This window comes from Polistes fuscatus, unplaced genomic scaffold (assembly GCF_010416935.1).
Source record: "Polistes fuscatus isolate 324 unplaced genomic scaffold, CU_Pfus_HIC Scaffold2, whole genome shotgun sequence".
NCBI lineage: Eukaryota > Metazoa > Arthropoda > Insecta > Hymenoptera > Vespidae > Polistes > Polistes fuscatus.
Window position 1 is genome coordinate 4,239,199 of NW_025113096.1, and position 27,211 is coordinate 4,266,409.

At 28.2% G+C, this 27,211-nt stretch overlaps 5 protein-coding genes across 7 annotated transcripts; 1 reads left to right on the plus strand and 4 right to left on the minus strand.

The window, feature by feature from the left end:
- Window positions 1-80: 80 nt before the first annotated feature.
- On the minus strand, window positions 81-1,735 carry LOC122516115 (homocysteine S-methyltransferase 1-like). The gene has a single exon (XM_043633685.1). The coding sequence runs from the start codon at window positions 1,274-1,276 to the stop codon at window positions 296-298; it is 981 nt and encodes a 326-aa protein (XP_043489620.1). The 5' UTR covers window positions 1,277-1,735; the 3' UTR covers window positions 81-295.
- Window positions 1,736-1,821: 86 nt separating this feature from the next.
- On the minus strand, window positions 1,822-3,950 carry LOC122516116 (proteasome maturation protein). 2 transcript variants are annotated; one of them, XM_043633687.1, is made up of 6 exons: window positions 3,841-3,950; window positions 3,335-3,432; window positions 3,184-3,244; window positions 2,638-2,813; window positions 2,464-2,558; window positions 1,822-2,114 (listed from the first exon to the last, which is right to left on the minus strand). In XM_043633687.1, the coding sequence occupies exons 1-5, from the start codon at window positions 3,841-3,843 to the stop codon at window positions 2,471-2,473; spliced, it is 426 nt and encodes a 141-aa protein (XP_043489622.1). In that variant the 5' UTR covers window positions 3,844-3,950; the 3' UTR covers window positions 1,822-2,114; window positions 2,464-2,470. The 2 variants fall into 2 exon arrangements, with proteins under 2 accessions (XP_043489622.1, XP_043489621.1); XM_043633686.1 differs by lacking the exon at window positions 1,822-2,114 and having other exon boundaries at window positions 2,394-2,558.
- A 374-nt stretch (window positions 3,951-4,324) lies between these two features.
- Window positions 4,325-6,785, plus strand: LOC122517139 (cAMP-dependent protein kinase regulatory subunit-like). Its single transcript, XM_043635523.1, has 10 exons — window positions 4,325-4,405; window positions 4,489-4,659; window positions 4,790-5,045; window positions 5,135-5,239; window positions 5,306-5,490; window positions 5,563-5,802; window positions 5,970-6,059; window positions 6,120-6,261; window positions 6,344-6,521; window positions 6,605-6,785. The coding sequence occupies exons 1-10, from the start codon at window positions 4,325-4,327 to the stop codon at window positions 6,732-6,734; spliced, it is 1,578 nt and encodes a 525-aa protein (XP_043491458.1). The 3' UTR covers window positions 6,735-6,785.
- An 85-nt stretch (window positions 6,786-6,870) lies between these two features.
- On the minus strand, window positions 6,871-20,198 carry LOC122516114 (vascular endothelial growth factor receptor 1). Of its 2 annotated transcripts, none has more exons than XM_043633683.1 (23): window positions 19,691-20,198; window positions 15,186-15,340; window positions 14,887-15,073; window positions 14,654-14,781; window positions 14,382-14,529; window positions 13,977-14,119; window positions 13,718-13,889; window positions 13,243-13,366; window positions 12,975-13,165; window positions 12,700-12,866; window positions 12,244-12,376; window positions 11,899-12,051; window positions 11,653-11,808; window positions 11,431-11,570; window positions 11,190-11,349; window positions 10,991-11,091; window positions 10,746-10,896; window positions 10,238-10,462; window positions 9,956-10,124; window positions 9,300-9,573; window positions 8,834-9,165; window positions 8,594-8,699; window positions 6,871-8,486 (listed from the first exon to the last, which is right to left on the minus strand). In XM_043633683.1, the coding sequence occupies exons 1-23, from the start codon at window positions 19,731-19,733 to the stop codon at window positions 7,764-7,766; spliced, it is 4,281 nt and encodes a 1,426-aa protein (XP_043489618.1). In that variant the 5' UTR covers window positions 19,734-20,198; the 3' UTR covers window positions 6,871-7,763. The 2 variants fall into 2 exon arrangements, with proteins under 2 accessions (XP_043489618.1, XP_043489619.1); XM_043633684.1 differs by having other exon boundaries at window positions 9,300-9,540; window positions 19,691-20,197.
- A 1,389-nt stretch (window positions 20,199-21,587) lies between these two features.
- On the minus strand, window positions 21,588-27,036 carry LOC122516117 (zinc/cadmium resistance protein). Its single transcript, XM_043633688.1, has 8 exons — window positions 26,868-27,036; window positions 25,114-25,306; window positions 23,874-23,996; window positions 23,425-23,723; window positions 23,016-23,260; window positions 22,530-22,708; window positions 22,354-22,440; window positions 21,588-22,249 (listed from the first exon to the last, which is right to left on the minus strand). Exons 2-8 carry the CDS (start codon window positions 25,300-25,302, stop codon window positions 21,845-21,847), a joined length of 1,527 nt encoding a protein of 508 aa, XP_043489623.1. The 5' UTR covers window positions 25,303-25,306; window positions 26,868-27,036; the 3' UTR covers window positions 21,588-21,844.
- Between the last annotated feature and the right edge of the window lie 175 nt (window positions 27,037-27,211).

The following is a 27,211-nucleotide window of genomic DNA, read 5'->3' on the forward strand; positions in this document are numbered from 1 at the left end:
TTGTATATTCATAAAAATATTTATAAAGCCATATTAAAAATTTTGTAGTATATAGAATAATCAATATATAATCTAAAAAATTAACAAGTATATATGCATTTATTATAATTATCAGATTAATGTTAAATTGCAATCTGAAAGGCACACAATAGTAACAGAGACCTATTCATTTAGTTTTTTTAAACGTATTTATCAAATTTGTCTCTTAGATTTCCTGCTTGTAATATATATTCTCTTATTATTAACTTATTAAAAAAATGCAGGAATAAAAAAGAAATCTAATCCTAAGAGAAGTTCATGAAGACGAAGTAGTAAAATTTTGTGTTTTTATCCATGTGTCCACTTCTAAGCGTATTTTTTGTACATCTGTTGCATGCGTTCTACAACAGCCACCGATGTACTTTACTCCATAATTCAACCATTCATGAACAAATTGATGCGAAGGATAGCACTCCTTATCTTTCTTCCATCCTTCTGCTACAGTATATTTTTCTCCGCTATTAGGATATACTACCAATGGTATAAAATCAGTAGAATTTTCTTTATTGATACCTTTCAATAAAGAAGTGACATACTGCGGAGCAATACAATTAACGCCGAAACCAATTATTTGACCAGGCTGAGCTTTTTTATAACATTGTACAACTAATTCTTGAAAATCCGTACCATCCACTAAACTTTTCCCATCTTGACAAGAAAAGCACATCCATGCCTTAGTGTTAGGAAATTCTTTCATTAATTCAATTAATACTTCAGCTTCTTCTTTACACGGTATAGTTTCAAATGCCAATAAATCAATGCCAGCATCTATCAAACTTAAGATACGTGGCCTGTGCCAATCTTTTAGAATTTCTGGAGATACATTAGAACAATAATGACCGGTATATTCTGAACCATCATGTAATACAGCACCATATGGACCACAGGATCCAGCTATTATTGGTTTAGGATTAGAAACATTTGGATTATCTTTCACTTCTTCAAGGTAAGTTTCCACAGCTCTTTTAGCACACTCAACAGCTTTGTAAATTAATTTATTGCTGTCATCTTTAGTAAGTCCCAAATATTTCATGAATCCATCTATTGATGCCTGATAAGTATTAGTTTCTATTATATCAGAACCGACTCTTAAAAAATCCAAATGTGTCTTATAAACAGCTTCTGGATTTGTAGCTAAAAAACGTGCTGTCCATAATGGATCACCGTCGATTTTATCACCCACGTGCAACGCTAATTGTGTCGAGAAACCACCATCCAATACTTTTATATCGCACATCGTGCCGGTTTAACACTCCTACAATGAACTACGATCCTACACACATGCAGTTTCAAATAGTAATGCACTCGTGAACGCCGGGAAGACAAGTTTTGTATTTTTATACTGACGGATCAGTGCTGCCAAATGTCGAAATCTCACGATTTTACACGCGGAAGAATTTCTCTTAAAATTTTATTACGTCGCATTTCAATTGTCAAGAATTGACAATTGCGTTTTTACTTTTAAAAATTAATGCAATTTTTTTAATCGCGTTGCAAATAGTCCTTTGAGATAATGAAATTTGCTCTGAATTATCTTTTTCGATTTTATTTGATAAAGTATAAAGTTAAATGATAGTCGTATCTCAGAATTAAAATATAATGGAAAATGTGAAATATAAAAATAGCATAAGGAATGAATATCGGCTGAAATAATTTATGAGTATACGAAATTAACATACAATCGCGAAACAAAGACTTTTTTTTCTTTATTCTTCTTTGTTTTAAAATAAGAATTATACAACCAAAGTTGTATCAGTTTAAAGTAGGAATTTATGACATTGGTTAGACTGTATCAAATGTAATTAACGTGACTTGTTGATTTATACAGATTATGATGTTTAATGAGTCAACTAATCTAACACGTTTGTCAATATAAAGCATTAATGCATTCTATCTCATTGATAAATTTATCTTAACTTCTTCGATAAACTTTTGAACTTTCTTTTCATACATACTGCATAATTAATCTAATAAAAATTTAATGACTGAAATATTTTCAAATATCAAGAAAATGTAATGTTCACATTATTTGCATCATTAGTAAGTTAATGTAGACTGTTTTGAATGATGTAACTCTGTAATAAGAAAAATAAAGATGTAAGGAAAATCTGAAATATATCAATACATTTATTAAATTAACTTTTATTGAATAAAAATAAAATAAAAATATGGCCTCTATAAAAAAAGTGAGCTGCGTTGAGGTGTCGTAATAATGTTCATCAAATCCATAAAAGAGAAAGTAATAACAATAAGTAAAAGAAAAATACATTTGTTTCAAAATCTTGGTTAATTAATTTAAGTTAATTGTTATTTAATTAATGATACAGGTCACAATATTTAATTTAAAATTTAAATTGTGCATTACAAATATTCCTTTTTTTTATAAAAAAAAAAAATAATACATTCTATTAATGATAATCGTACCTCCTTCTTAAAGAATACCAAGACTTTTCTCTACTACAGCATGAGGTTGTCCCATTTGTTCTCTGAACTCAGATGTATTCAATATATCCTCAAAACTAGTTAAAAATATTATTAATTTTCAATTGTAATTATTGCTTATTTAAATATTAAATTGAGACAGATTCAATAAATTACCCAATTTCTTCATCTCTACCAAGAATAACATCCCTCATGATATTTGACGATGGTAAAAAGGGAAGTCTTCCAATTTTTTCAGCCGCTTTTAATTCCATTGCAAGACGCAATGGTGCATGCAATCCTTGAGAATTACGTAGTAAGACCATGTTCATACGTTCTTCATTTTTCTTATGCTAAAATCAATCAAGTTCTACAATCTGCGTATTGTTTATATCTTACTATTTTACACATTATTATATACAAAATGTTTCACAATATGTTGAATCCACTTCAGGAATGACATTTAAGAATTAAAAGTATTGAAGAATTTTAAGCACGCATACAAGAAAGTTGTCAACTGACTCAACGAATACCTGGAAGTTTCGGAAGATTGCGAAATTCGATGATACAACAATAAGTTTGAATATAAACTGAGGATGGTCATTTAAAGCACTTTCTATGAAGATAAATGTTCACTCCTGAAGCGAGTCCCATATATTACAGAAAAACACCCCATATACATATATAATGAATTATATGCAGTAACAAAACATTTATATTTACATTTAATACTGAAGCTTCTAAAGGATGCGAATAACCAATTTTTTGTCTAGTTCCTGACAATCTGTACAATCAAAATTGACGATATAATAATTTCTTCATCAATGAATTGTAATGATTAGATTTCTAAGAATTTCATTAAACTAATAATTACCCAGAAATCATAGGATTTGGAATGCCATATATATCTTCATTAAGGTTGAATTGATCAGCCACTTCAGGCTTATGTTTTAACGGTGGTAATCCAAAACTCTGTAAAATTTAAATATTAATAATGTTATATGTAAAAAATATTTATTAATAGTAAATAAGGCAAAAGCAAAAGAGTTACTATCATGATTGACATAACCTAAACACAATGTATTTGCATTCAATAAATTTATAAGGATTTGTAATAATAAAAATGAATTTTAATAATTTAATAAATTCATGAATTTATGTGTGTGTGTGAGCATTTATAATATTAGTAATTATTATTAACAATAAATAAGATCAAAGCAAAAGGATGACTGTCATAATTATCTGACTGTCATGATCATAACCTAAGCACGATTAATCAATATTCAATAAATTTATAAAGATTTATAATATTAATAATTATTTTAAACGATTAAATAAATTTATGCTTTATACGTAGTACTTGTAATATTATATTCTTACCATTTTTTAATTCACAAATGAACACTTTATATAAAAACTGAAAGTCACTTTATAAAGTAACTTTCGCACACGAAATCATAACCAAGTGTAATCCTTTCTCTTGTACCACAGTTTCTCGAATATTTCGACCAATCATCGTAGAGACAAACGAAACTGTAACGCCTATTGGACAAAACATATTAATATATTTAGCGGAATATTCAAATTTCTTATTTGAATATTTTCTAAAAAAATAATGCAAAATTTATGCAATAAAATATTTTTTTGTCATTTTAAATTGTCTTTTGAAATCATATTTAATGTCTGTGATTGACGCTATTATATTAAATGGCGCTGAAGAACGCACGATTAAATCGATTTATTGATATAACAAAATAAACTTTCATTTAGAAAGATATACGTAAATTCACATATCTCTGTTTATATTAATATTTTCAATATTATACCTATATTCAAAATAGAATTTTAAAAGACTTTCGAAAGTATGTCTATAGATTTTGGAAGAACATCTTTAAGAAAATCGTTCAGCGAGATTCTAACAAGAAGATCGTTATTACGTCTGAGGGTAAATTAAAAAATAAAAAATCCATTTTTCTTTAACGAAAGATAACTCGTGAAAACTTCTAAAATTTTTATTTAAACGCATAGACTAACAAGTTGAAGGGTCGTTACTTATTTCGTGCTGCTGTGAGATTAGTTTTGGAATTTATGGAATGGTTAACTCGAGAACCTGTAATCGAAGATGTTAGCGACGACGTTGCAGCTATTCTCAAATTGACTCGAGAGAAAAAAGTCGAGAAAAAGGCATTGACCCTGGAGGTTCGTAAAAAAAAGTACAACACAAAATATTAACAAAACGATACACTCGCATAAGCATATTCAATAATGTACAATATTTTCTAATTTCCATATTTTCTTTTTCTTTATTTAAATATTCGTCAATCGGAAGGATCGTTCTATCCTATTGATAAATCCAATTGAGAGGTCATCGTCAGATAAAACTCATATTTACGAATTATTTAAAAAATTACGAGCATTTAAAAAATATCCGGAAGAACAAAGAGAATCGTTGGCGGATGTATGCTTTTATCAGTATTTGCCACGAGATCGTGTAATTGTTCGTCAAGGTAACAAGGCTGAAAATCTTTATTTTATCATAAACGGGGAGGTCAACCTGACGAGGGTCGTTACCGATGATCTTACCGGTATAACTTTCTTTCATTTAATTTTTTGGAAAACTATTTTTATTTTTAAATTTAATAAAAGTCGTCGTATTTTTTTGTTTAATCAACAGGCGATACCAAGGAGATTGATATGGGTTCCATGCATCCGGGAGACATGTTTGGAGAGATTGCATTATTACACATGATACCAAGAACAGCTACCATAGTCACTAAAAGTAAACAATCAATATGATTTTACTATCTGTAGTTAATTACATTATTTTTCTTTTTTTTTTATTTAGCCTCGGTAGATTTGCTACTCATCAATCTCGACGATTTCAATGAAATATTAAAAGATTATTTGATGGATCAATGGAACATTTTGCAAGATGCTTTGGTCTGTTTTAATTATTTTGAAACATGGGACGAAGAAACTATACGAGAGTGTTGCATTTTGAGCAAGCTAAAAGATTTCCAAGCAAACGAGGTATTGGAATAAAGAATTCGTCTAATTATTATGTATTTCCAATGAATTAATTATTTTAATTTATTTTTCGAGGTATTGTTAGGTGACGGAAAGGGCATGGTCAATTATGTACATTTTTTATTGGAAGGTGAATGTCGTTTGATAGAACATATACTCGTTAAAGAGAAACCAACTGCTCATGAAATGCGATACGAGTTGTTCGATTCTGAAGTCATGAGTTCTTTATCGGAATTAGAATCAAATGAGAAAAATATTAACACTGATAACATTATTAAACAAAAAGGATCAAAGATCGATGATAAAATGGTAAACATTTTGTATTCATTTCAAGAGTCCATTTTTGATTTATTTTAAAGAAAATTATCAATCTCTAAATATTCGTCTGTTTTAAATTTTCTCTTTAATTAACAAACATACTAATTACATAGAATGATAAATGGACTAAACTAGAAACAAATATAAATGATACGACGATGGACTATACTCAGATTATGTTATCCAAAAAGTTAGCAAATAAACAAGCTGATTTGGAACGTACGAGTATCGTAACAGCCACCCTTGTAGATGTTGTAAGTGAATGGAATTTAATTAAAATATACAAATGTTATTATTAATGTTAATAATTAAAGGTGAATGAATGGCACGAGATAACGGAAGTTGCGGAAATGTTGATGAGAGAACCATCGGTTACGTTGCAACGTTATCCAAAAGACGTTCACACGATATTCATGCAAGTGTGTATGTTTTATAGGGGTGCTTGTTTTGGAATAGGTTGGACAAATCAATTTTATTCGTATTACTAATATCATCAAATTTTTATAATTATAAAGTAATAAAACGTTCGTTTTATTAGGTGAAAAAATGCATAATCGAAGAATCGTATCGGTTACGCCTGTACGATGTTTCCTTATTCCACGATATTGGCTAATGGAACATAATCAAGCTAATATTTGGCACAGAGTTAGATTATTTATGGATTCGAAGTTTTTAAGTAGAAAGGAATTGTTCAAAGAGTTCATTAACAGTAGAAAGTAACGATTAATCCATATTTTTACATCGTTTTATCTATATTACACGAAATTTATTATTAATAAACTATAACATTTTTTTGTAGATGGATACAGTATAAAAGGAAATTAGTCAACGATATTATTAAAAAAGGCCGACGTTCTCGTAATTGTGCAACTATATACGATGTACCGTATTCTATCAGAATTACGGAAGAAATAAATTCGAAGTTATAATTTATGTTTACAAAGCAGAAATTTAAAAAATTTATTTTATCTATAATTTATATTTGTTCCTATCTTATATTAAAACGATATATATATTTATTTTCTAAGCATTTAAAAATTTCTATAAGATAAAAATCTACATTGATTTGTTCGAAGCAACGACACAATTGTCGTAACTTTATTATTTGTAGAAATTATAATTATTAATATGAACATAGTGAAACGTAAGAATCACATTATTACACATATACACATACATCCTTCTTGTACTGTATTATGTATGACTTAATAATTAACTCATTATACGTTTGTATTTATTAAGATATTTAAGAATTACCAAGCACACACTTATTGTTTAACTCGCGTAAAATATCCACTAATCATAAAATATTGTACATTCATTTTACCGATTGGTAATATTGTTGTATCGTAAGATAATATATACAATACGGACATGTTAAAATCAACGATTTTATATATTATCTCGTTTATTATTATTACATTTATATAAAAAAAAAAACAAAAATGAAAAAATCCTGCAATGTAATGCAGTGTGTCCGATTTTATGATTTTGCGATAAAAATAAAAAATCTTTCTCTTAAAAAATTTAATTATTTTATAAGTTATATTTAAAACAACAACAAAAATGTGTACCTGAGAAACATCGAATTTTTGTACTTATTGTTAAACGAAGAGGAAATATTCGCGAGGAAGATATTAATGACAAATGACAAATGACAAATGAAATGATTCCCTAAAACCTAATACCTTATCCTATATTAAATTCGTTTTCTCGAAAAATATAGTCATTTATTTTGAAACACGTAATTCGATAGAAATTTTTGATGAAATCTACATCAAACGGTATAAGTAACAACTCGAATTACAATAAAACTTTGCGTTAACGTAATCGAGTTTTTAAAAAAATATTCACATGTTTCGATTATCCTTGAAGTTAAAAAAAAAATCCTATTTAAAAATATAGATTCTCGATTGTCCACTTTAATAAATCTCCGAAAAACGAGATCAACTAATAAGTCACACTACCGAATGATTGAGTTCCTTTCCCATCATAATGTAACTGGGATTACTAAAACTGTCAGGTGTGTCCCTTTTTAAATCATTTTTCTGTTTAGGCATGTTCACATAATTGTCTTGAGTTCTTATAATGGACGGTGTGAATTCTTTTTTCTTTGGAATGGAATCCGTCCGATCATGATCGTTTTTTTCTTGTCCTTCTTCCTCCCTCTTTTCTCCTTCCTCATCCTTTCGATCATTTTCATTCAATTTCCCGTTTAAATCTATCAAATGAAAATTTCGCGGTGCGTTACAATAACCAGAATCCGTACTATTAATTCGTTCGATTGGTTTAACGTTTGCTATTTGTCGTTTACGAGCAAACTCTGCTCTTCGTTCGTGCACGTTTATCGGTTTTAAATAAGGATCATCTACGTTTTTTAACATAGGTGATAATTCAATTGCATCCTCAGTATCAGACGTCACTGAAGGAAATTCGAAATGTAATTTTTCGGAATCCACTCTAGGACTAAATATACCCGACTCGTCTCTTTTATTTGTCGGACTCATACACAAATATGCTGAATCTGGTGGATTTTCCGAAACAGGAGAATTCACGTAATCACGAATGGGCAATGACAGAACTGTGTGATCGGGTGCGGACATCATCGTGAGATAATCGTTCTTTCCATCCAAAATCATCGTGTTCATATCCATGTACGGTGTGTTCAGAGTTATATAATGCTATAAATCATTAAAATAAAACAAATCATTTATATTACGTTAAACAGAGTTTTTTCTTTTTTCTTAGATATTCCATTGATCGTAAGTTATTTAAAATAATGACTCACCATTTTTACGTTTTCCTCTAACAAATCACCTATGCTTTTTACCAATTTTGTGAAACCTGGACGCAAAGTTGGATTTGCTTTCCAGCATTGCAACATTATATTGTATCTATAAAGTGATAATTAGAATGAAAGCTAATTTGTTTAATCTATAAAATATTTTATCATATATACGATCCTTTATAAATGCATTATAAAATATGCATAACATATATAAATATATATGTTTTTAAGTTTACTTACATATCTGGAGTGGCATACGTTGGTATATCCATTCTATAACCTTCTATCAATTTCTGATACTGTATCTCAGCTTCCATACCTGGATACGGAGTTTCAGCCAAAGTGAAGAATTCCCAAAGAACTATTCCAAAAGACCATATATCCGACTGTGTAGAAAACACTCGATCTCTTATCGATTCGATGGCCATCCATTTTATGGGCAATGGTCCATCACCTTTCTTCTTGTAATTACCATCTTTGTACATTGTTTTCGCCAAACCAAAGTCACAGATTTTGACTATGTTATCCTCAGCAAGTAATATGTTTCTTGCTGCTAAATCACCGTGTAATACCTAATATATCATATACGAATAGATTTTAATTAATTCGATCAAAGTGTGATATTAAGTGTAAATTTTGATAACGATTTAACATGCATTGACATCTTTTGTGTCAATCAATGTTTATTCAAATTATAATTACTTACTTTCCTCTGACTAAGATATTCCATACCACGAGCCACTTGAAATGCCCAAGATAAAAGATCTTGAGTACAAATTGGCTTTAGATTATGATCCTTATAATCACCACGATAATTGGATCTCCAGCCAGGTTGAGATGAATTATTGCTGAGTATACAGCCATCCGGTGACATACACGTATCTTGAGAATCCGTTGTATTAGGAGCATAATAGTGTATCATCTCGGAACCGGAATTTACACTGGTACTGCGAGAAAATGACAATGCCGCATATTTTATCCTATCGTACGGGCAGAAGAGAAAAAGGAAGAGTCGTTAAACCGCAGCCCATTGCATGCACATTTCTCCAACCCACATTCTCGTGTTATCCATTGATATTAACGATCAAAGCGAAAGATTATTATTATTTACTATATTTTAGTAATAACTATTACAATTAATATCCATTAGAAGATCAACTATCATTACGATAATCTTGATTAGAAATATTAAATGATACTTGCTAGTATTTCAAACACATTTGGCATTAAATGAATAATCATAACATAATGTATATGATAGGATGAATAAATGTGATTAATATACAATATACCGAGACATGAAATATATGTGTTATAAAAATAAGAAAGAAAATAATATATGTCGGGGGAACGCAAACAAACCTGTTATCACTGCTAATACTGGCAGTTCTCGTGAGACGATCGATTCCGATCGTGGGATCAAATTTACCGGTTGAAGGATCGATTTGATTGATAAAGTCCATTCTGTGTCTCAATAAAAAATTGTGTAAATTACCAAATCGACAGTACTCAACGATGACCAATAATTCGCCTAAGTCAAGGAAAAACAAAATAAAACAATACAAAACAAATTGGATATATTATTTCAATTACGATTCATTTTGAATATAAAACGAGAAATATCGATAGCACAATAACACATACGTTTGTAAATATTTTTCGTGCAAGCACCCAAAAGATTGACGACGTTCAAATGTTTACCAAGATGTACCATAATCTTTAATTCACTTGCAAGAGCACGAACGTATGTTGGTTCTGTCGTACGTCGTACCATTTTGACTGCAACCGTTGTTACAGTTTCCCTATCACTTATTCCTTGAGCTTCAGCTTTCATAACTACCCCGAATGCTCCACTACCCAATTGTTTTCCTAAATTATTGTTAACAAAAGTATTCATTTAAATTATCATTAAATACATTATTCTCATTAAAACGATCAATAAATATACACGGAAAAATCGTAATTGCGTATCATAATTTTTTCTTTTAATTGCTTTATACACTATCTCATAATTATTAATTTATATACATATGAAGTATATAAAAATAAAATCAAAAATGTATTCTATATATATAAATGTCGTATATACGTAACACTTGTGACGCATGGGGGTTATCGAATATGTTAAAGATATATAATCTTTAGATATTACCAAGCTTTAACCTTTCCCTTGGAAATTCCCATTTCTTATCGTAAGGAAGTAATTCCGCTTGGTCATCTACTGTCAATTCCGAATTCAAACATTCCAGAGCACCTTCCTCGAAATGCATCAGACCGGTTTCTAATAACTCTTTTCTCATTTTCTGTACAATTATCAAAATAGAATAAACGTGTTATTTTTTTTTTTTTTCATTTTTCATTGCGTCGCTTGTTCTTTTTTTTTTTAAACTTTCTTACCTTTTCACGACGAAATTTAATTGTAAAGTACAGTATCAAGATAATCAGTATGATTACCAAAATGACGATTAAGATTATTAATCCCTTAGGTAATTCTTTTCCTGCAAAAACATAATATTACATGTACATATATAAAAAAAAAAAAAATAATAAGAACGTTCAATGATTTTTCTATTAATTTCAATTGTCAATAGCATACCCATTATAGATATATTTTGATAAGCCTCTATTGTTCCAAAACGATTTTCAGCTCTACAAAAATATTTCCCGCTATCGTTTTCAAAAAAAAATTTTATGTAAAGTTCTTGATTATTTTTCTTACATTCGTACTGTTCGCTGTTTTTTATTTTCACGTTATTCTAAAAATGACACAGAATTTTTATACATACATATATACAGATATATAGTATATAATATTTAAGAAATGAATATAGTCTTACCTTATACCATGTAACTTTTGGTGTCGGCGTACCATTTACATGACACTTCAAAATAATGAGTTTGTGATTTTCTCTGCCGAAATTAATTATCAAATCGGTCTCATTTAAATTAACATACTGAAACGAAGGTTTTTCCTGTCCTGAAAATGAAACAATTGTTAGATCAATAATTGTTACAATTAGTTATTAATATTTTGTCATTATTATTATTATGATAATTACTCTTAACCACCAATTCGTAATCAAAAGTGCTGTTCAGCCCATCCTTACTTTTTCCAATACAATAATAAATCATCGAGTCATTAGGATGAACATTTTTTATTTGCAATATCGCGCGATAAGTGAACGAAGTTGTCTTATAAGAAACTTTTATTCTCTCTGAAAAATTTGATAAATATGTAAATAAACTTTTTCAATTAGAAATACATTATTTTGTTCAATAATACGTTTGTTAAGTTTTATTTTTACCATTTTCTGATATCGCCTTCTTGTCACTGTCCAACCATAAAATATTATTCGTATAATTATAAATAGAAGCAGCACAAATGACTTCGATGTCATCGCTTTCTATAATCTCTCCTTTTGGTTCTATTATACCAAAGTCTTTGATACCATCTGCGTCTAATATAATTATTATTATTATTAATACAAATTAATCAAAGATTAATATCGTAAGATTTCAAATATTTGTTATTCGATAATTTAATTTCGTTAGATCGTTGTCGTTGATTTAAAAAATAAATCAAATTTTATATAAAATATTAAAAGGAAAGTAATGTAAAAAAAAAAAAACAAAAAGCAAAATATACCTACCAGACACTATAACATTACTGAAATTCGAATCGCATCCTTCCGAATTACAAGCTGTACAATTGATGATGCCGGACATTTTAATTTTCATAGTTGCTTTAGAACGAAAATGCTTTTGTAGTGTTTCCGTCGTATGCTAAGAAAACAATTATAATTATAATCAGTAATTACGATAGTGAACGAAGTAAAAAGTAAATTAATTTCATGAACTACTATATATGATAATATAAATGATTATACTGTAAAATAAATTATAAAAACAATTTTCTTTTTTTTTTTTTTCAAATTTTTCTTGTATACTTAGCGTCCCCTATAATAATAATTAAGGGGACTCAAATTATTCTTTAAATAAAAAAAAAACTTGCTCACAAAATTTTGCAAATTATCATGTGATAAAATAATAAAATCATATTAAAATGGGACAACGCGCAGATAATTGTGTAAAATGATCTTAATTACATTTAATTTAATGAGATTAGAATTCATCTCGGATGGATAATAAGGACATTCTAGAAAACTCCAATAAAATTTTGGTTTTGGAGAAGCAATCGCTGTACAATAAATATCGGAAATTTGACCAAGCGAATAATATGATTCGATCTCATCGAATAATAATGTCGGTTTGGCTGAAATAAAAAAGAAAATTATTAAAAAATCAAAAAAAAAGAAAAATAAATAAGAACAAAAAAAGAAAAAGAAAGTAATAATTCATTGTAAAATTATCCTTTAATTACCTAAAACGGACAATGAAAAATTGAGAGATTTGTTTTCATGTTCGTTGGCAGCTTCAAGCGTATATGTTCCACTATCCTCGAGTTTTAATCGATTTACTTGTAATATCGTTTTCATTGGAGTTTTAGTTACGGCGTATTTTGTTTCCTTTGGGATCGACCAATCGTCCGTAATCTCTCTTTCTTCGTGAAACCTTATTCGAAAGTTATTTTATAACGTTAAAGAATCTTAAAGAAAATTTCAACAATAAATAAATATTATTTTACGTACCATTTTAATTGGACTTCGGGAAAAGCGTCATAGTAAACGACATATATAACGTGGCTATTTTCTTTCTTTCGATAATTTCTGTTTGAATCTTGTGATGTCAAATTGATATATTTTTCATTTGGATCTGGAGAAAAACAAAATATATATAATATATTATAAATATATATAATATATATATATTAAATTAATATTATATAATAATATATAATATTATAATATTAAATTAAATTAATATATATTAAATATATATAATATATATATATATACACTAGACCGTGTTTTATTTCTTAAAATATTTGTATGTTTTATACAATTTAAAATTGATCAGTAAATGAAATTAGCAGACAACAGATATATTAACATTTCATTTTTTTCTCGAAACAAGAGAAAATGGATTTACACCACTTTTAAAATAAACGGTCCACATTTCTGATTTATTTTCTTTTTTTTTCCTTTAGTAAAAATAAAAACTAGCCATGTATCGTTAAATTCATCTTCGCTCTATTAGAGGATCCATGAATCTTAATTTCACACTCGTACTCTCCCTCATCCTCTTCCTTCACATTCTGTATGGTCATTTCTGAGGTCACGTGCAATAATTTCCGTTCAGTCCTAATGATTTGCTGATGTTGGCTCATTCGTGTATTCTAAAATTTAATTTAACATATATATATATATATATCAAATTTTTTCTTATTTCTATGAAATAATAACAATTAATTTGATAAACTTACATTAGTGGGTGATATCCATTGAAATTGAAATGGAAGTAACTTTTCTTCCAAGTCAATCGTACAATTAACACGCAAAGTTTGACCATAAATCACGTGTCTTAAAGTATCCATTATGATTATTGGTTGATGTATATCTTGTTTGACTGTTACGAAAATCCAATCGAATTATTTTTATATATATATGTGTGTGTGTGTGTGTGTGTGTGTGTATTTCTTTTCTATTCATCAATTTGACAGTCTTACGTGTTGAATTTTGTCAAAATGAAATCAATTTATTCCATTAATAAAAATGAAGACAAAATTGACTCCATATTTTAACGATAATTCGTTGTTTGCATAAGTTTACAAAAAATGATGAAAATTCTATAGAAATAATATAACAACGTGTTTCGTTGATATACTTACTAAACACATCCAAATGATAATTGACATCGTATTTTTTACCGTCTCTCGTGATTGAACATACAAAAAGGCCACTTTCATACAAACTAAGATTGTCCATCTGATATCCAAATTTTGGATCGTATGAGATAGTACCTCCTATTTCAATTTCCTGCCGTTTAACCAATCATAAAGTTAATAGATTATTGTTATACATTTTGCAATTTTATCGATTGATATTACCTCTCAAATGATATTTGTTAGATGATTAAAAAATATAAGAAAATAACGCTTACATCGTCGTATTGATCGAATAAAGTAACTTTCAAGCTAGGCAAAGTTGGTCGACATGGTATAAGAGCCGTAGTACCAGTTACTCCTTTCACAGTTTCTACTACATTTTCGACGAACGAACTGGTAGGTGCTAAAAAATATTTTTATAATTCGCATAATATTAATATATCATTTCAAATTGAAACGATCGTTTTATCTTTAATATATTATTGCTAATTTTTTTTTTTATACATACAATCCACGTAAACGTAAACCCAACTAAATTCAGGATCGTCGTAATCCTTTCGAGTGATTGTTCTGTTGTGATAAGAGCAACCATACCATCCCGTATCACCAGGTACGGATTTACGTCGAGAAAAATTGTAAATAATATTTCCATCAATTGTATTAGTTTCGTTTGCTTCTACATTCGATGATATAACCTAGATAAAATAAATACTTTACTTTATATACATATTTCTATTTAAATTGAGAAGAAAAAAAAGTATTAAAAAAAAACAAAAGTAAAATATTACAAGATTTTACGATGATAACCTTTTTAGATACTTTTTCGTCCGATCCGTAATTCGTTGGATAGAAAAAGAAAATTTTCTGATAACCTTTGCAAGAAAATATTATAGGATCTCCAGCATTTATAATAATTTCGTTTCCTTCTGGACTTATAATGATAGGTCTTTCTTGACATGACACTGTAAACAAAAAAAAAATAGAATACGATAAAATTATGATCCTCGATTTTTCAAAATTCATATTTCTCAATTTAGAACATTTATTCGTACGTTTTAAACAATGTCGATGTATCAACGTTTTTTAACAATTACAAAATTCGCAATGAAAATGATTAAAAACATGCCGACAAAATAATGATTAATTATTAATTTACAACGGAAAATATTAAGATGTTTTTTCTTAATAGCTTCTTTTCTTTTTTTTTTAACGTAAATATATTATATTTGCAATAATAATAAAAGGAAATGAAATTTTTTTTTCATTTTTGCTCTGAACGAAGCGTGAAAAAAGAAAAAAGGACAAAAGAAATTACGACTCGATTAACGTCTGTGGTAAAGAGAAACAAGTCCTAAACCGCAATGTCCTGCGGATGATTGGTTTTATCTGCTTTTTTTGTTTGCTTTTATATTTGTATTATTTTCTCCTGTGAAATATACGCATCCGCTCGGTTAAAATATTCATTTCTACGCGACGCAACGCGACCGTGGCTGGGAAGGAAATCCTTTTTCTCTTGATAAAAGTTCTCTCGTTATCAAAAGCTCACTCAGCTTGCACGATTTTTATGATTCGAAAAGAGACCGAAAGCTTGAAACAAATCATTATTGAACTGTGAATGACGATTATTGTTTGATTACTTCAACTTATCTCGTGTTATTATTTCAACAAATTTTGTATTAAAATTTCTATGTACTTTATATATATATGTATATGTATATGTATATATTGGGCTGGAGAAAAAATTTCTTAGTATTTTTCTTGTAGAAATATTCCCTATAGGATAGCACAATTTTGATAATATTAATTGAATCTGATAATATTTGGTAACGTTTAAAAGTTGACTATCATTGGATTCATTAAACAAACAAATAAATAGAGATATAATGAAAATAATTGGAGAGTTTTTAAACTGGAAATTTGGATATTTTAGATTTACCTAAGCATCTATCTCAATTATGGAAATAATTTAGCAATACTGGGATATTAGAAATTATGAAATTGATAAGGAACTAAACGTTGATCACTAAATAGTTATTAACTATCTGGAAAAGATTGGATATATAATATGAAATGGAAAACTTTTTTCACTTTTGCATTAAAATGCGAAGAAAATTGTTTTCCGTTTCCGATGTTAGTGAAAAATAAGAGACATATTATACATGTATAATATGCGTGGTACGTACAAATTATGAGAAGAAAATAATATAAAGATATTAAGAACAATTTGTTCTTTATTAAATTAATTTATATCTATATCAAAATAGTTTACTCTATAATATCTAGTATATAAATAACGACTGAAGTGAGATATAGAAAATTCTAGAATATTACTTATCATTTCTGAGAAGATAGAAAAAAAGAAAGGAAACATTCTATGTCACTGATAAAATAAATGTCGAAAAAATTTCACTTATATCGCAATAGATAGATATTATTTTGATGAAATAATTTGCATAAAAATATATATATTGATATTGTGAAAAAAATCATTCGCATGTTCGAGAATGCTTCCTCTACGAGAGTTATTTTTTTTGTTTCTTTTTTTTTCTTTTTCTTTCATGATTCGATTTCGAACAATCTACGAAAATTCGAAATTTAAAATAAAAAGATAAAAGAAGAAAGATTTGTTAACGATGTTTTTACATATCTCAAGGGAAGTTAGTACGATAAACTTCACTGTTGTTTTGAGAATACACATAAGATAAATAATGGACATCCCACAGAGAATGAAAGGATGGAGATAGAGCAGGATAAGAAAACATGTGGTCTATCCTAGACCAGCTGGTAACAGATAACAGGTAATTAAATAAAGATGTAATCTTTTGTAAACAAAACGAAAGATTTCATTTCCAAATTTCGGAATATTTTTTTTAGGAATACAACATGGTAATGTAATATTAATTTTATAATACATAAATCGGGTTTCATATTTTTTTTTTCTTTTTTTTTTGATAAGAATTTAATACAATTGTTATATTTTTCGTCGTAATATTTCTTTCAATATCTTTAGGATTTAATTTAAAATAAAATATATATATTTCAAAATCACATTAAAAAACAAAATATTAAACGATAAATTTCTCAATTATACTAACATCGAAGAAACAAATGAAAAATAACTGTTACAACGAAGAGAAAAAAATCGTTTGGTTAATCGGTGAACAGTGTAAAATTATTTTGCATACTATATGTATTCAACAATGTGATCTCTAGTAAAACGGCATGAGTAATAAGAAAATAAACCTGACTTGTATTTAATATTATCGACTGAAGTTCTTTTCTTCATACAAAAGATTTAAAAGAAAACTATGCTTTATTAATTTAAGTAATCGTTATAAAATAATATAAATGACAGATAACTTATACTTTTATTTTCAGTAATAAAAACAAACATCTCTATTACTAGAGAAATTTCATTAATCATTAACAGATATACTAATAATGAATATATTTATTTTATTTGTAAATTCTGATGGACAAAATTTACTCGTATTCGCATAAATGATATATCGTTCATGATCGAAAAGAAGGTCGTAAAGGATCTGACATCAATTTCACAATTCGTGTCAAGGAATTTCATCCGATCATTTTGGTATAACAGAATGACCAAACGATTTCAAAGATCGGCGCAGTTCTTAAATTGACGAGAGAGAATGAATTCTATTGTTATTTAGCATAAATCATAAATAAGACGTAGTTAGTCAGTATTAATATTAGACGTATGCAATGAAGTCAGGGCTATTTATTGCGTGATTTCAAAGGAATTTAATTCTGGAAAAAAAAAGTGCTATTCATTTGGTCGCGATGTTGTTCCTTCGGAGATCAAAATGTTCGAGATCAATTAATAGAATAAGAAAAGATCAAACGAAAATAACGTGTCAAAAATCATATATTAATAAATTTATCTTTTAATAGATTATTTGTTTGTTTACGAACAATATACTTGTTTATTAATAAATTTAAGAGTATTCGTTAATGAAAGAAATATTAAGGTTAAATGATCATGCTTATCGGTTCACACGACGGGATATTTAACGAGTACTTAACTTCTGAATTGATATACTGCTGAGAGATAATCAACTATAGTATACACGTGGTTATGAAACTGACAATAGAACTCTCCTAACGTTTCATTAAAAAGACATTAATTTCTCATATGAAATTCTAATCACTAAAGTTGAATTTCGATTCTATATTTATCTTGTTTATTTTAATATGAATTTTGATAATTATATTATTTTCTTTTTCCAGCTTATTTCGAAATACATTTATTAAAATCTTCTTCAAATTTTAATCTTTTTTCTCCTTTTTTTATATTTTAATAGTAAATAAATGTCGGATCGTATTTGTGCTATCGAACACGTGAAATTTTATTAAACATTGGTCGAACGTAGAGTAAAAAGAACAATTAAGATTTTATTCGATGAAATTGAATTTTTATAGAGTATTTCTTAGAAAGTACGAGGGAAAGATTAAAAAAAAAGAAACGTATGGAGGTTTATGATTATATAAAATCTGATCCTTAGAGACCCTGACACGAGTTAGTTCTTAATAAGACTAATTAGCTTGGGTCGTGTTCTAAAAAGCCACTAGATATAATGAAACGACTTTAAAGTAGAAAGAAAAATCATTTTCGATACACTTGTCGATATAGGTTCTGCATCGAGCAGAAGAAGAAGAAGAAGAAGAAGAAGGTCATCAACGTGATTTCATTCAAGAACCATGAGACAAAAGAACGGTCCAGGTGCAGGAATGATTCACGTTGAATTTTTAATAGTAGGAACAGAGTACGTTTCAAATAAAATAATACGATTAATCAACTACCAAATATATATTTAATGATATCGATAAATTTCTTCACATTATCTTACGTTAAACGATTTAGTCTCGAACTTTCACCTAAACACGTTATAAAAATAACCCACATTATTTAATTAAAAATTATGACCGTCAATCATTAAAATAAAAATAAAAAAGAAAACGGATATGTAAAACAACAAAACGATATAAAAGAGAAAAAATCATTATAACAAAATAAAATTATTATAGAATATTAGAAATTAATCGTTCTACTAACAATCTTATCGCGAGTCATAAGGAATAACAGGAATTGATGATGATCGAAATCAAGAACGAAGAAATTCATTCGTAGACCCGTATGTGACTCAATGGTTACCACGTGATCATTATGTTACGCCTAACAAGTTAAAAAACGAGACACGCGTCTGCTCTTTTCCCTTTTTCCTACACGAGTGCTGCAGCACGGATAGACAGGTATTACTCAGGTGTGATGTCAACGTCAAAATAATTACCTCGACAGAAGAGAGCACAGGTGAGAAAAATAAGGATCAACATTTTTCTTGGTAACACTTTTTCTGACCGATTTCTTTTTTTAGTTATTTTTCTTCGATGTTTTCTTTCCAACTTTCTATTGTGTGTGCACAAAAGTAACTTTTATTTATTATTATCAACATATCCCTTTTATGAATGAGAGGGATAAGAGAAGTGAGAGAGAGAATACACTTTTCGTTCTCTCTCTCTCTCTCACTTTTTTTCCTTCTTTCTTTAATCTTTCTTTGCGTACTGTTTTCTTAATCATCGAGACATTCGGAATATCAACCACACATATCACTCTCCGTCCAAGAACCGACACCAACTGGAAAGTTGGAGCTAAACTCAAGGAACTACACTGAATCGTACGTGGTAACTCAACACACACACGCGTACAAATCCACACGTACGACCCCACCTCTTTTGCGTTCCATTGGAAGAGAGTGTGGCAGCTTATCGTACAACGTCATTTCAACGTTGGTTCATTATATCGTGTTTGTATTTCGTTCTATTTATTTCCAGATTTTTTTATTATTTTTATCAATTGTTATATATATTTATAACAAAGAAAAAAAAATAAACACACTGACTTTTTGATTCGCCTATTCAATGAGTTTTACTTTTTTTTTTTATTTATTTCTTTTTAGTTTCATTCATAGTTACACGTTTTCTCTTTGACGGTTAGGAATGTTGCTGGTAATCATTTAAAAAAAAAAAATCTCCGAAGATCGATACTAGAAAGTTTAAATGAAATTCCTCCGTCGGTAATGGCAGGAATTCTTCTTATCGACTCGACTTAATTTATCCTTTTTCTTCCTTTTTATTTTTTAAATGCATACGTAAAATTCTCTCTCGTACGCGTCTGTAAATTACAATTATAATTTTGATTGTAAAGTAAAATGTTCTTAACGAAAATAACGACAAAATTTTATGAAACGACATTAAAGATGAAAGGAACTTAAATGTAGGGGAGGTAAAGAAAATATAAAAAAATAAAAAAGAACCATTAAAAAAATTAGAAAAAATAATATAATAAAAATTATCTATTTGTTGGAAAATAAAGTAATTACAATTTTTAACTAATAATCAAAACAATTCAATAAAGTTACCAACGTAAAAAACTTAAAAAGTTCAATCTTCAATCGTGTATAAGTTCCGCGTATAAGTTCAATTTTTTAATTGAAAATGAAAAAAGAAAGTTTTGCGAACACTTTTGGTTTGGTGGAAACAATTTTTATGACAATAAAAGGATTGATTGAATTTATAAATTTGATCACTGCAATAGTAAAAGTAATCGAGAATAATATTTGATAGTATTGCATGATTTCAATGGTATCTTAAATAATTAATTCAAACGATTGTTATATATATTGTACATTTACAATAACTAAATCGAGATCTGTTTTATTCTTAATTATATAATAATATCAATAGGACATGTTATCCACTACGTAGAGATATTAAAACATTGTACATTATAAATTCGTACATTCGTACATTATAAATGAATCGCCAACGATACGTAAATTTCACCTAATCCTTCTAATTACAACAACAAAATAAAAATCACCACAAATCTATAAACTATTCTATATAAGAGAGAATTTACATTTTTAAAAAATATTTATTATAATTCGCGATTTGTCAAATACAACATGTCTGGTAATAAAATATCTTCGTGTTTGACTTGATTAAAATAAAACAATAAAACAATCAACGTAGACACATGCGTTAGAGGATTGCAATTAATGATTGATCCTTTGTACTGTGTATTTATAAAACATTTTTATCTATCTAATAACTAGATATATATAATAAAATAACGATACTGACTATAAAAAAAACAAAGACGTCTTAAATTAATTTTCTTTTCTAATATCGTTATAAAATTTATAAATAATTGATAAGACGTTTCTATTTGTGAACAATTAAAAATACTTAATACTAGAATACAGTCTTATCGCGTTTGGAAGATTCTTCCTTCCAGAAAAAAAAAAAAGAAAAAAACAGAAAAGACAAACAAAACTAAAATGAAATAAATTAAAAACAAAAAGAGAGAAGAGAAAAGAAAAAAAAAATAATTTACGAGCAAAAAGGAAGTAACGATTCTTGAACGAGAAAATAACGATACAAAATTACGATACGGTATCGTGACTCGAGTCATTAGCAGCAAGTTTTTGATCATTAACGTCCACGCTTATCGAATAGGAACTTTTGTCGTTAGCATTATCTTCTTTGTTTTGTACTTCTTCGTCACTCGATTTGCATGGCTCTTTATCATTTGGTCCACTTGTCGTAGGTGGAACTAATTTTGAAATTTCGCCATCGTGCAATTGACATTTTTTTAAATCTATCACAGATGAAACGTCTACGATATCCTCCTCCTCTTCCAATTCCTTAACGATTACGTTTACTTCTTTTAAGGATTCTTTGGAAACCGATTGTTCTTCGAGTTTTTCTCTCGTACAACACTGCGATAAACTGCATAGTTTACCGTGACAACGGATCAAACAATCGGCTTTGTCTGCGTTCGTTTTCATCTATATAATCAAAAATATAATAACATATGAAAAATATAAATCATTTTCTATTACTTGATATTAAAACCACACGATGTGTGAAATAAAATGATGTTGTTTCAAACCTTATGAAATTCTGGCTGTATGGTCACTTGAGTTATACCTCTTTGGATAAAAAATACTGTGATTTGATCGATGATATTAGCGAAAACCTGTGAAACAACGACGAGAATGATTTTTTTTACTTTTTTACTTCTTTTAAATTATCATCAAAAATATCACGCGTTACTTGTATACGTACCATTGGATTTAAAAATATTATGTGAACTGTCGATATAATTTTTTGAGATGTTAATTGCCAAACGTGAAAGTCATGGACATCGACTATCCCTGGAAAAGCTTCAAGTAAATCTTTCTTCAATGAATCGATGTTGATGTGATTTGGTATGGTTTGTAATAATATCATCGTTGATTCTTTGACTGAAAAATCATTAATACGATCGTTAATAAAATCTTAAACGAATTATACTTTGAATATAAAAAGAAAATCACGAATAAGAAATCAAAATTCATTTATATGTCTATTAAAAAAAATGTTCAAATTATTGATCCAACATTGTTTTATACGTTAATTATTTTTTTTATCACGATATGTGTATTTATATACTGTGTAACGTAAAAAATTGATACGTAAAAGGAACAAAGAAAAAAGAAGAAAGAGATATATAGATTTTTCAAATTCTTAAAGCTTATCTTATCGCATAATCCATAAATAAATGATAATTACTATACGGGTAGCTCAGAACTAAGAGCGATATCGATGAAATAATGGCAAAACAAGGATCCAAATATTTGGCTACTCCTGAATCAGTAAAGTATACTAATGTTGATACGATCATGACGTAAAGGCAACCAAGAACATCGCGACATATTCTTCGTAATCCTTGAATCTTTGGTACTGCTAAAGGACTTCTTCTAGTTTGTTCTGCTAATTGTTGTTCACCTTCTATCTCCGGTTGTAATTTTACGTTTCTAAAATAAATAAAATTGTGATAAAAATTGTGTGTTACGATATATAACACTTATGTTAATTCTATGACACAATTAATATATATTAACAAAAATTGTTAACACGTTAATTTAAAAATACATATACATATATATAATATTTTCAATGTTTTTACATAGATATTCACCTTCTAAATATAACATCACCGTTATTAGTTACGTGTAGCAATATTCCTTGATTAAATGTGAATCCACCGATGATAATGTAACAAAAGAGATTAAGAAAAATTCCGGCTGCTCCAATGCAAAATACAGCAACAGGATGATGCATCTCATCGAGATGATCTATGTGGACCAATGTTTGCAATGCCTCGACTACCAAAGAAAAACAAAAGGAAGCAAGGAGAATGCAACAAATCAGCATCGTTAAGATATCGATCCTAACCCATCCAAAACTGTTTCTCATTCGCCTGTCCGATCGTGATTGCTAGAAAAAAATATATATTATTTTATCTATAGAGTAATGACGAACGAATTATTTAAATATATTATTAAAAAAAAAAAATCTAAAAATAATACGATAGGTATAATTTTTGTATATTTCATACAAGATAAATACTGTTATGATTATTATTACCTTTGTCTTCGTAGATAAAGAATTATTCGATCCATGTTCCTGACCGTCCAAACAAATCATTGAATTTCTGAGAGAACTGTTCCTACTATGGTAAACATTTCTATAACGTTCACGTGGAGCATACTGTGAAATAATAAAAAAACAATTAATTTCTTTTTCTTTCGACGAGTAGATCGAAAAATATATTTTCATTATAACAGGATAAATATGTTAATTGGAATTAGATTGTTGAAATGAGATACACATATTACATACAAAATTCTAACATATAATTTTACATTGCACTTGTACTTATTTAATATTACAAATTTTCGACTATTGAATCAAAAATTCTGAACTTATAATTTTTTACTCGATCATTAGAGAAGAATTAGTATCTTAAAAAGACAACATCGTTTTATTAGAACTCAACCACAACACAAAGCATAGATAACACTTGTGAATCCTATCGAGACAACGTTGTAAAAACAGGAAAGGTCCCTTCTCAGTCAATCCTTGAATATTCTTCTCAAAATTAATCTAATCTAATCTAATATATATATATTTAATCTAACGTAAGATCCTTAGAGAGATATTTCAATATTTTTGTTTCTGTTTTTCCTTTCTTTTTTTTATGATAAATTTGTATGTAACGTAAAGAGAAATTTTATTTAAAAATGACATACCGTATATCTCTCACGAGTATAACAAGTAGAAATCGTTCATTCAATTGCGGAACACTCAAGTGAAAGCGAAATAATAAAAATGACATGAATATTGTCGGCAAGTAATTCTTATCCTAATGGCAACGTAATCGTCCGAGTGAATACGAGGAATAATGCACAAACGATTGGATAAAACAAAACAGTATACGTTTTTATTATTAAAACACGAGTTGTTTCAGTCTAGTATATCAAGCTGTAAAAAATGTCGTGTAATACGTAAATGATGAAAAAAAAAACAACGTAAAATTGAAGTTTCGCGACAAACTCGATCGTTTGGTTATTTCCAATATATCAATAATATCGTAAGAAATAAAAATATCGATTCTAATGTAGAAAATTAAATATAAAATTTATAAGTAAAAAAAAAAATTGATTGTCGACTAATGATCAAATAAAAAAGTTCGTTAGATTATAAGAATGAATGATTTCGAATGATAATTTGTGAATGAAATTTTTCGTTTAAAAAATAAAAACAAAAGAGATTTTATAACAGGTTGAAAATAATAATTAAAATGTATTATAATATGTGTGTTTACCTTGATCGAAACAAGACAGCCGAGCATTGCAATGATGTTGCAGAGCATGTGATAGGCGTTGAGAAGTAACGTTAACGAGTGTGTAACATGACTGGCCACCATCTCGATGATGAAGAAAGCCACTGTGAAGAATACAACCAAGTACAGCTGTACAGGCTGTAGTTTTCTGAACCACTCTTTCACTGGCATGACCCTGTAAAAAAGTCACACAGTTGTACGCTCTCCTAGTTTTACTCTTTTCATCTATCTGTCTCGTATTTTTTTTTTCCTTTTTCTCTTTGGTAATACAAGTAAATAGTGAAAGAACGATGTGTAGAGCAAAATCAATGTAGTAATCCATTGCACCGGGAAAATTACCGTTGACCGACCGATTCTAGACAACGTACGGATCAGTTTTTCTATCAATCTCGTTGATCTTCTTTTCATTCAAAAACGAATCTCCCCGATCTATTTTTTTTCTTTTTTATAATAATTTTTAAACGTATATATTTATAGATAGAAAACACAATGATCTTAAATAAAACGTTACAATATCGTGAAATCTTTAATTAAATAATAAAATAATGAAATAAGAGATGATTTTGATAATGAAAAATTTTATATAAATTCTGTAGTAATTTTAATATAAAGTCCAAAACATTTGATATATATAATATATTATATTATTAATAAAATATCCGTATTAAGTGAAATCCAAGGGCTTTATTAAAGAAGGGGAGATTACGTTCTCGCTATTTATTTCAAGTTATCGCCAATGACACTAATGCGGGTGTCTCTTTCAGATCGTATTCGCTTGTCAAATGTAATGCGTATAACTAATCGTTCTATAATAATATCTGACAAATTTATTCTTTTATATATATATATATAAAATGAAAATCATAATTATGAAAAAAGAAATTTTTTTTTTAAATATTGATCTCATTTCAATAATCGCGACTATTATTAATTTAATTTTATATATTATTTTAATGAATCATCGTGTTTACAATATAAAATAAATTCTTTACACGTTACAACAGAAAGAAATGATTTATTTTCAAACTAAATAAATATATTTTAAATGAAATAAAATCAAAGATAACTATTTTTATTTTTTCTCGACAATAAGGTGTCATCTTCGATATTATCGAATAGTTGAACTTTAAGCTCTTGATCTACTTTCGTTCTAAGCAACCATAGTAATATATATAAAATCTCACTAATAAACAGAAATAATAATAATAATAATAATAATAATAATAATAATAATAATAATGATAATAAAAATTTGATTAATACAATAAATAAAATATATTCTTTCGTTACGATCACAAATTTTGTATACCCTTCCCTTTAGAATAATGAATGAAATAAGAGCCCATCGTACGTAATAGACATACACATACACAAATTATATAGAATGGACCCAACGTATTACGTTTCGCAGAATGGTTTGGTAATTACCTATCTAATACCGAGATCTACCCACGTCAATTACGATTATCTTATAACAATCTCCTATGAAATAATAGATTAATGTTCATCAATACTGTTACAGTAAAATAAACCACGTGTTCACGATCTTCAATGTTCATATCAACCTAAGAACATTCGTATATCGATATATCAATAAAATATACGTTAGATAAATTAATTAATTTAACAAGTACATATTTAAATCGTAAATCGAAGAAGTAACAAACGATGTTGAAAACAAATCTAAAGATTTTATATATCTAAATATAATTATTTATCGTATTGTTAACACTTACTTTGTACAATTATTTTCACAAATTTCAATAAAAAAAATCAAAGAAAACTGTATAAATTCTTAACACTACACGACACGATACGACACGACACTATGAATTTAAAAGTCACATCGATGATCATCAACACGAGAGGGAGGAAGGAACAACACCGACTGACGTTACCCTATAATCGGCTCAACGCTTTTTATCATCGAAGCTCTCTCCTCGTCTATTCCTCTCTCTCTCTCTCTCTCTCACTCTCTCCTACTCTTTGTTGCACTCTCACAAACGTTCATCTTCATATAGAACCACTTGATAAAGAAAAGAAAAGCGAATGAACGATGAGAATGAAAGCATTCTGTATA

Coding starts and splice junctions, on each gene's coding strand:
- LOC122516114 (XM_043633683.1), bottom strand. CDS start 19,733: ATGTTGATCCTTATTTTTCTCACCTGTGCTCTCTTCTGTCGAG. Junction 11,350..11,430: donor CAAAAGTTACATGGTATAAG/GTAAGACTATAT, acceptor TGTCATTTTTAG/AATAACGTGAAAATAAAAAA. Junction 9,574..9,955: donor AGTATTAGCAGTGATAACAG/GTTTGTTTGCGT, acceptor CCCGTACGATAG/GATAAAATATGCGGCATTGT.
- LOC122517139 (XM_043635523.1), top strand. CDS start 4,325: ATGTCTATAGATTTTGGAAGAACATCTTTAAGAAAATCGTTCAGCGAG. Junction 4,660..4,789: donor AAAAGGCATTGACCCTGGAG/GTTCGTAAAAAA, acceptor GTCAATCGGAAG/GATCGTTCTATCCTATTGAT. Junction 6,060..6,119: donor CAGCCACCCTTGTAGATGTT/GTAAGTGAATGG, acceptor TAATAATTAAAG/GTGAATGAATGGCACGAGAT.
- LOC122516116 (XM_043633687.1), bottom strand. Junction 3,245..3,334: donor CCAAATCCTATGATTTCTGG/GTAATTATTAGT, acceptor TTGATTGTACAG/ATTGTCAGGAACTAGACAAA. Junction 2,559..2,637: donor GGTAGAGATGAAGAAATTGG/GTAATTTATTGA, acceptor ATTTTTAACTAG/TTTTGAGGATATATTGAATA.
- LOC122516117 (XM_043633688.1), bottom strand. CDS start 25,302: ATGCCAGTGAAAGAGTGGTTCAGAAAACTACAGCCTGTACAGCTGTAC. Junction 23,997..25,113: donor GCTGTCTTGTTTCGATCAAG/GTAAACACACAT, acceptor ATTATTTCACAG/TATGCTCCACGTGAACGTTA. Junction 23,724..23,873: donor CTTTATCTACGAAGACAAAG/GTAATAATAATC, acceptor ATTTTTTTCTAG/CAATCACGATCGGACAGGCG.
- LOC122516115 (XM_043633685.1), bottom strand. CDS start 1,276: ATGTGCGATATAAAAGTATTGGATGGTGGTTTCTCGACACAATTAGCG.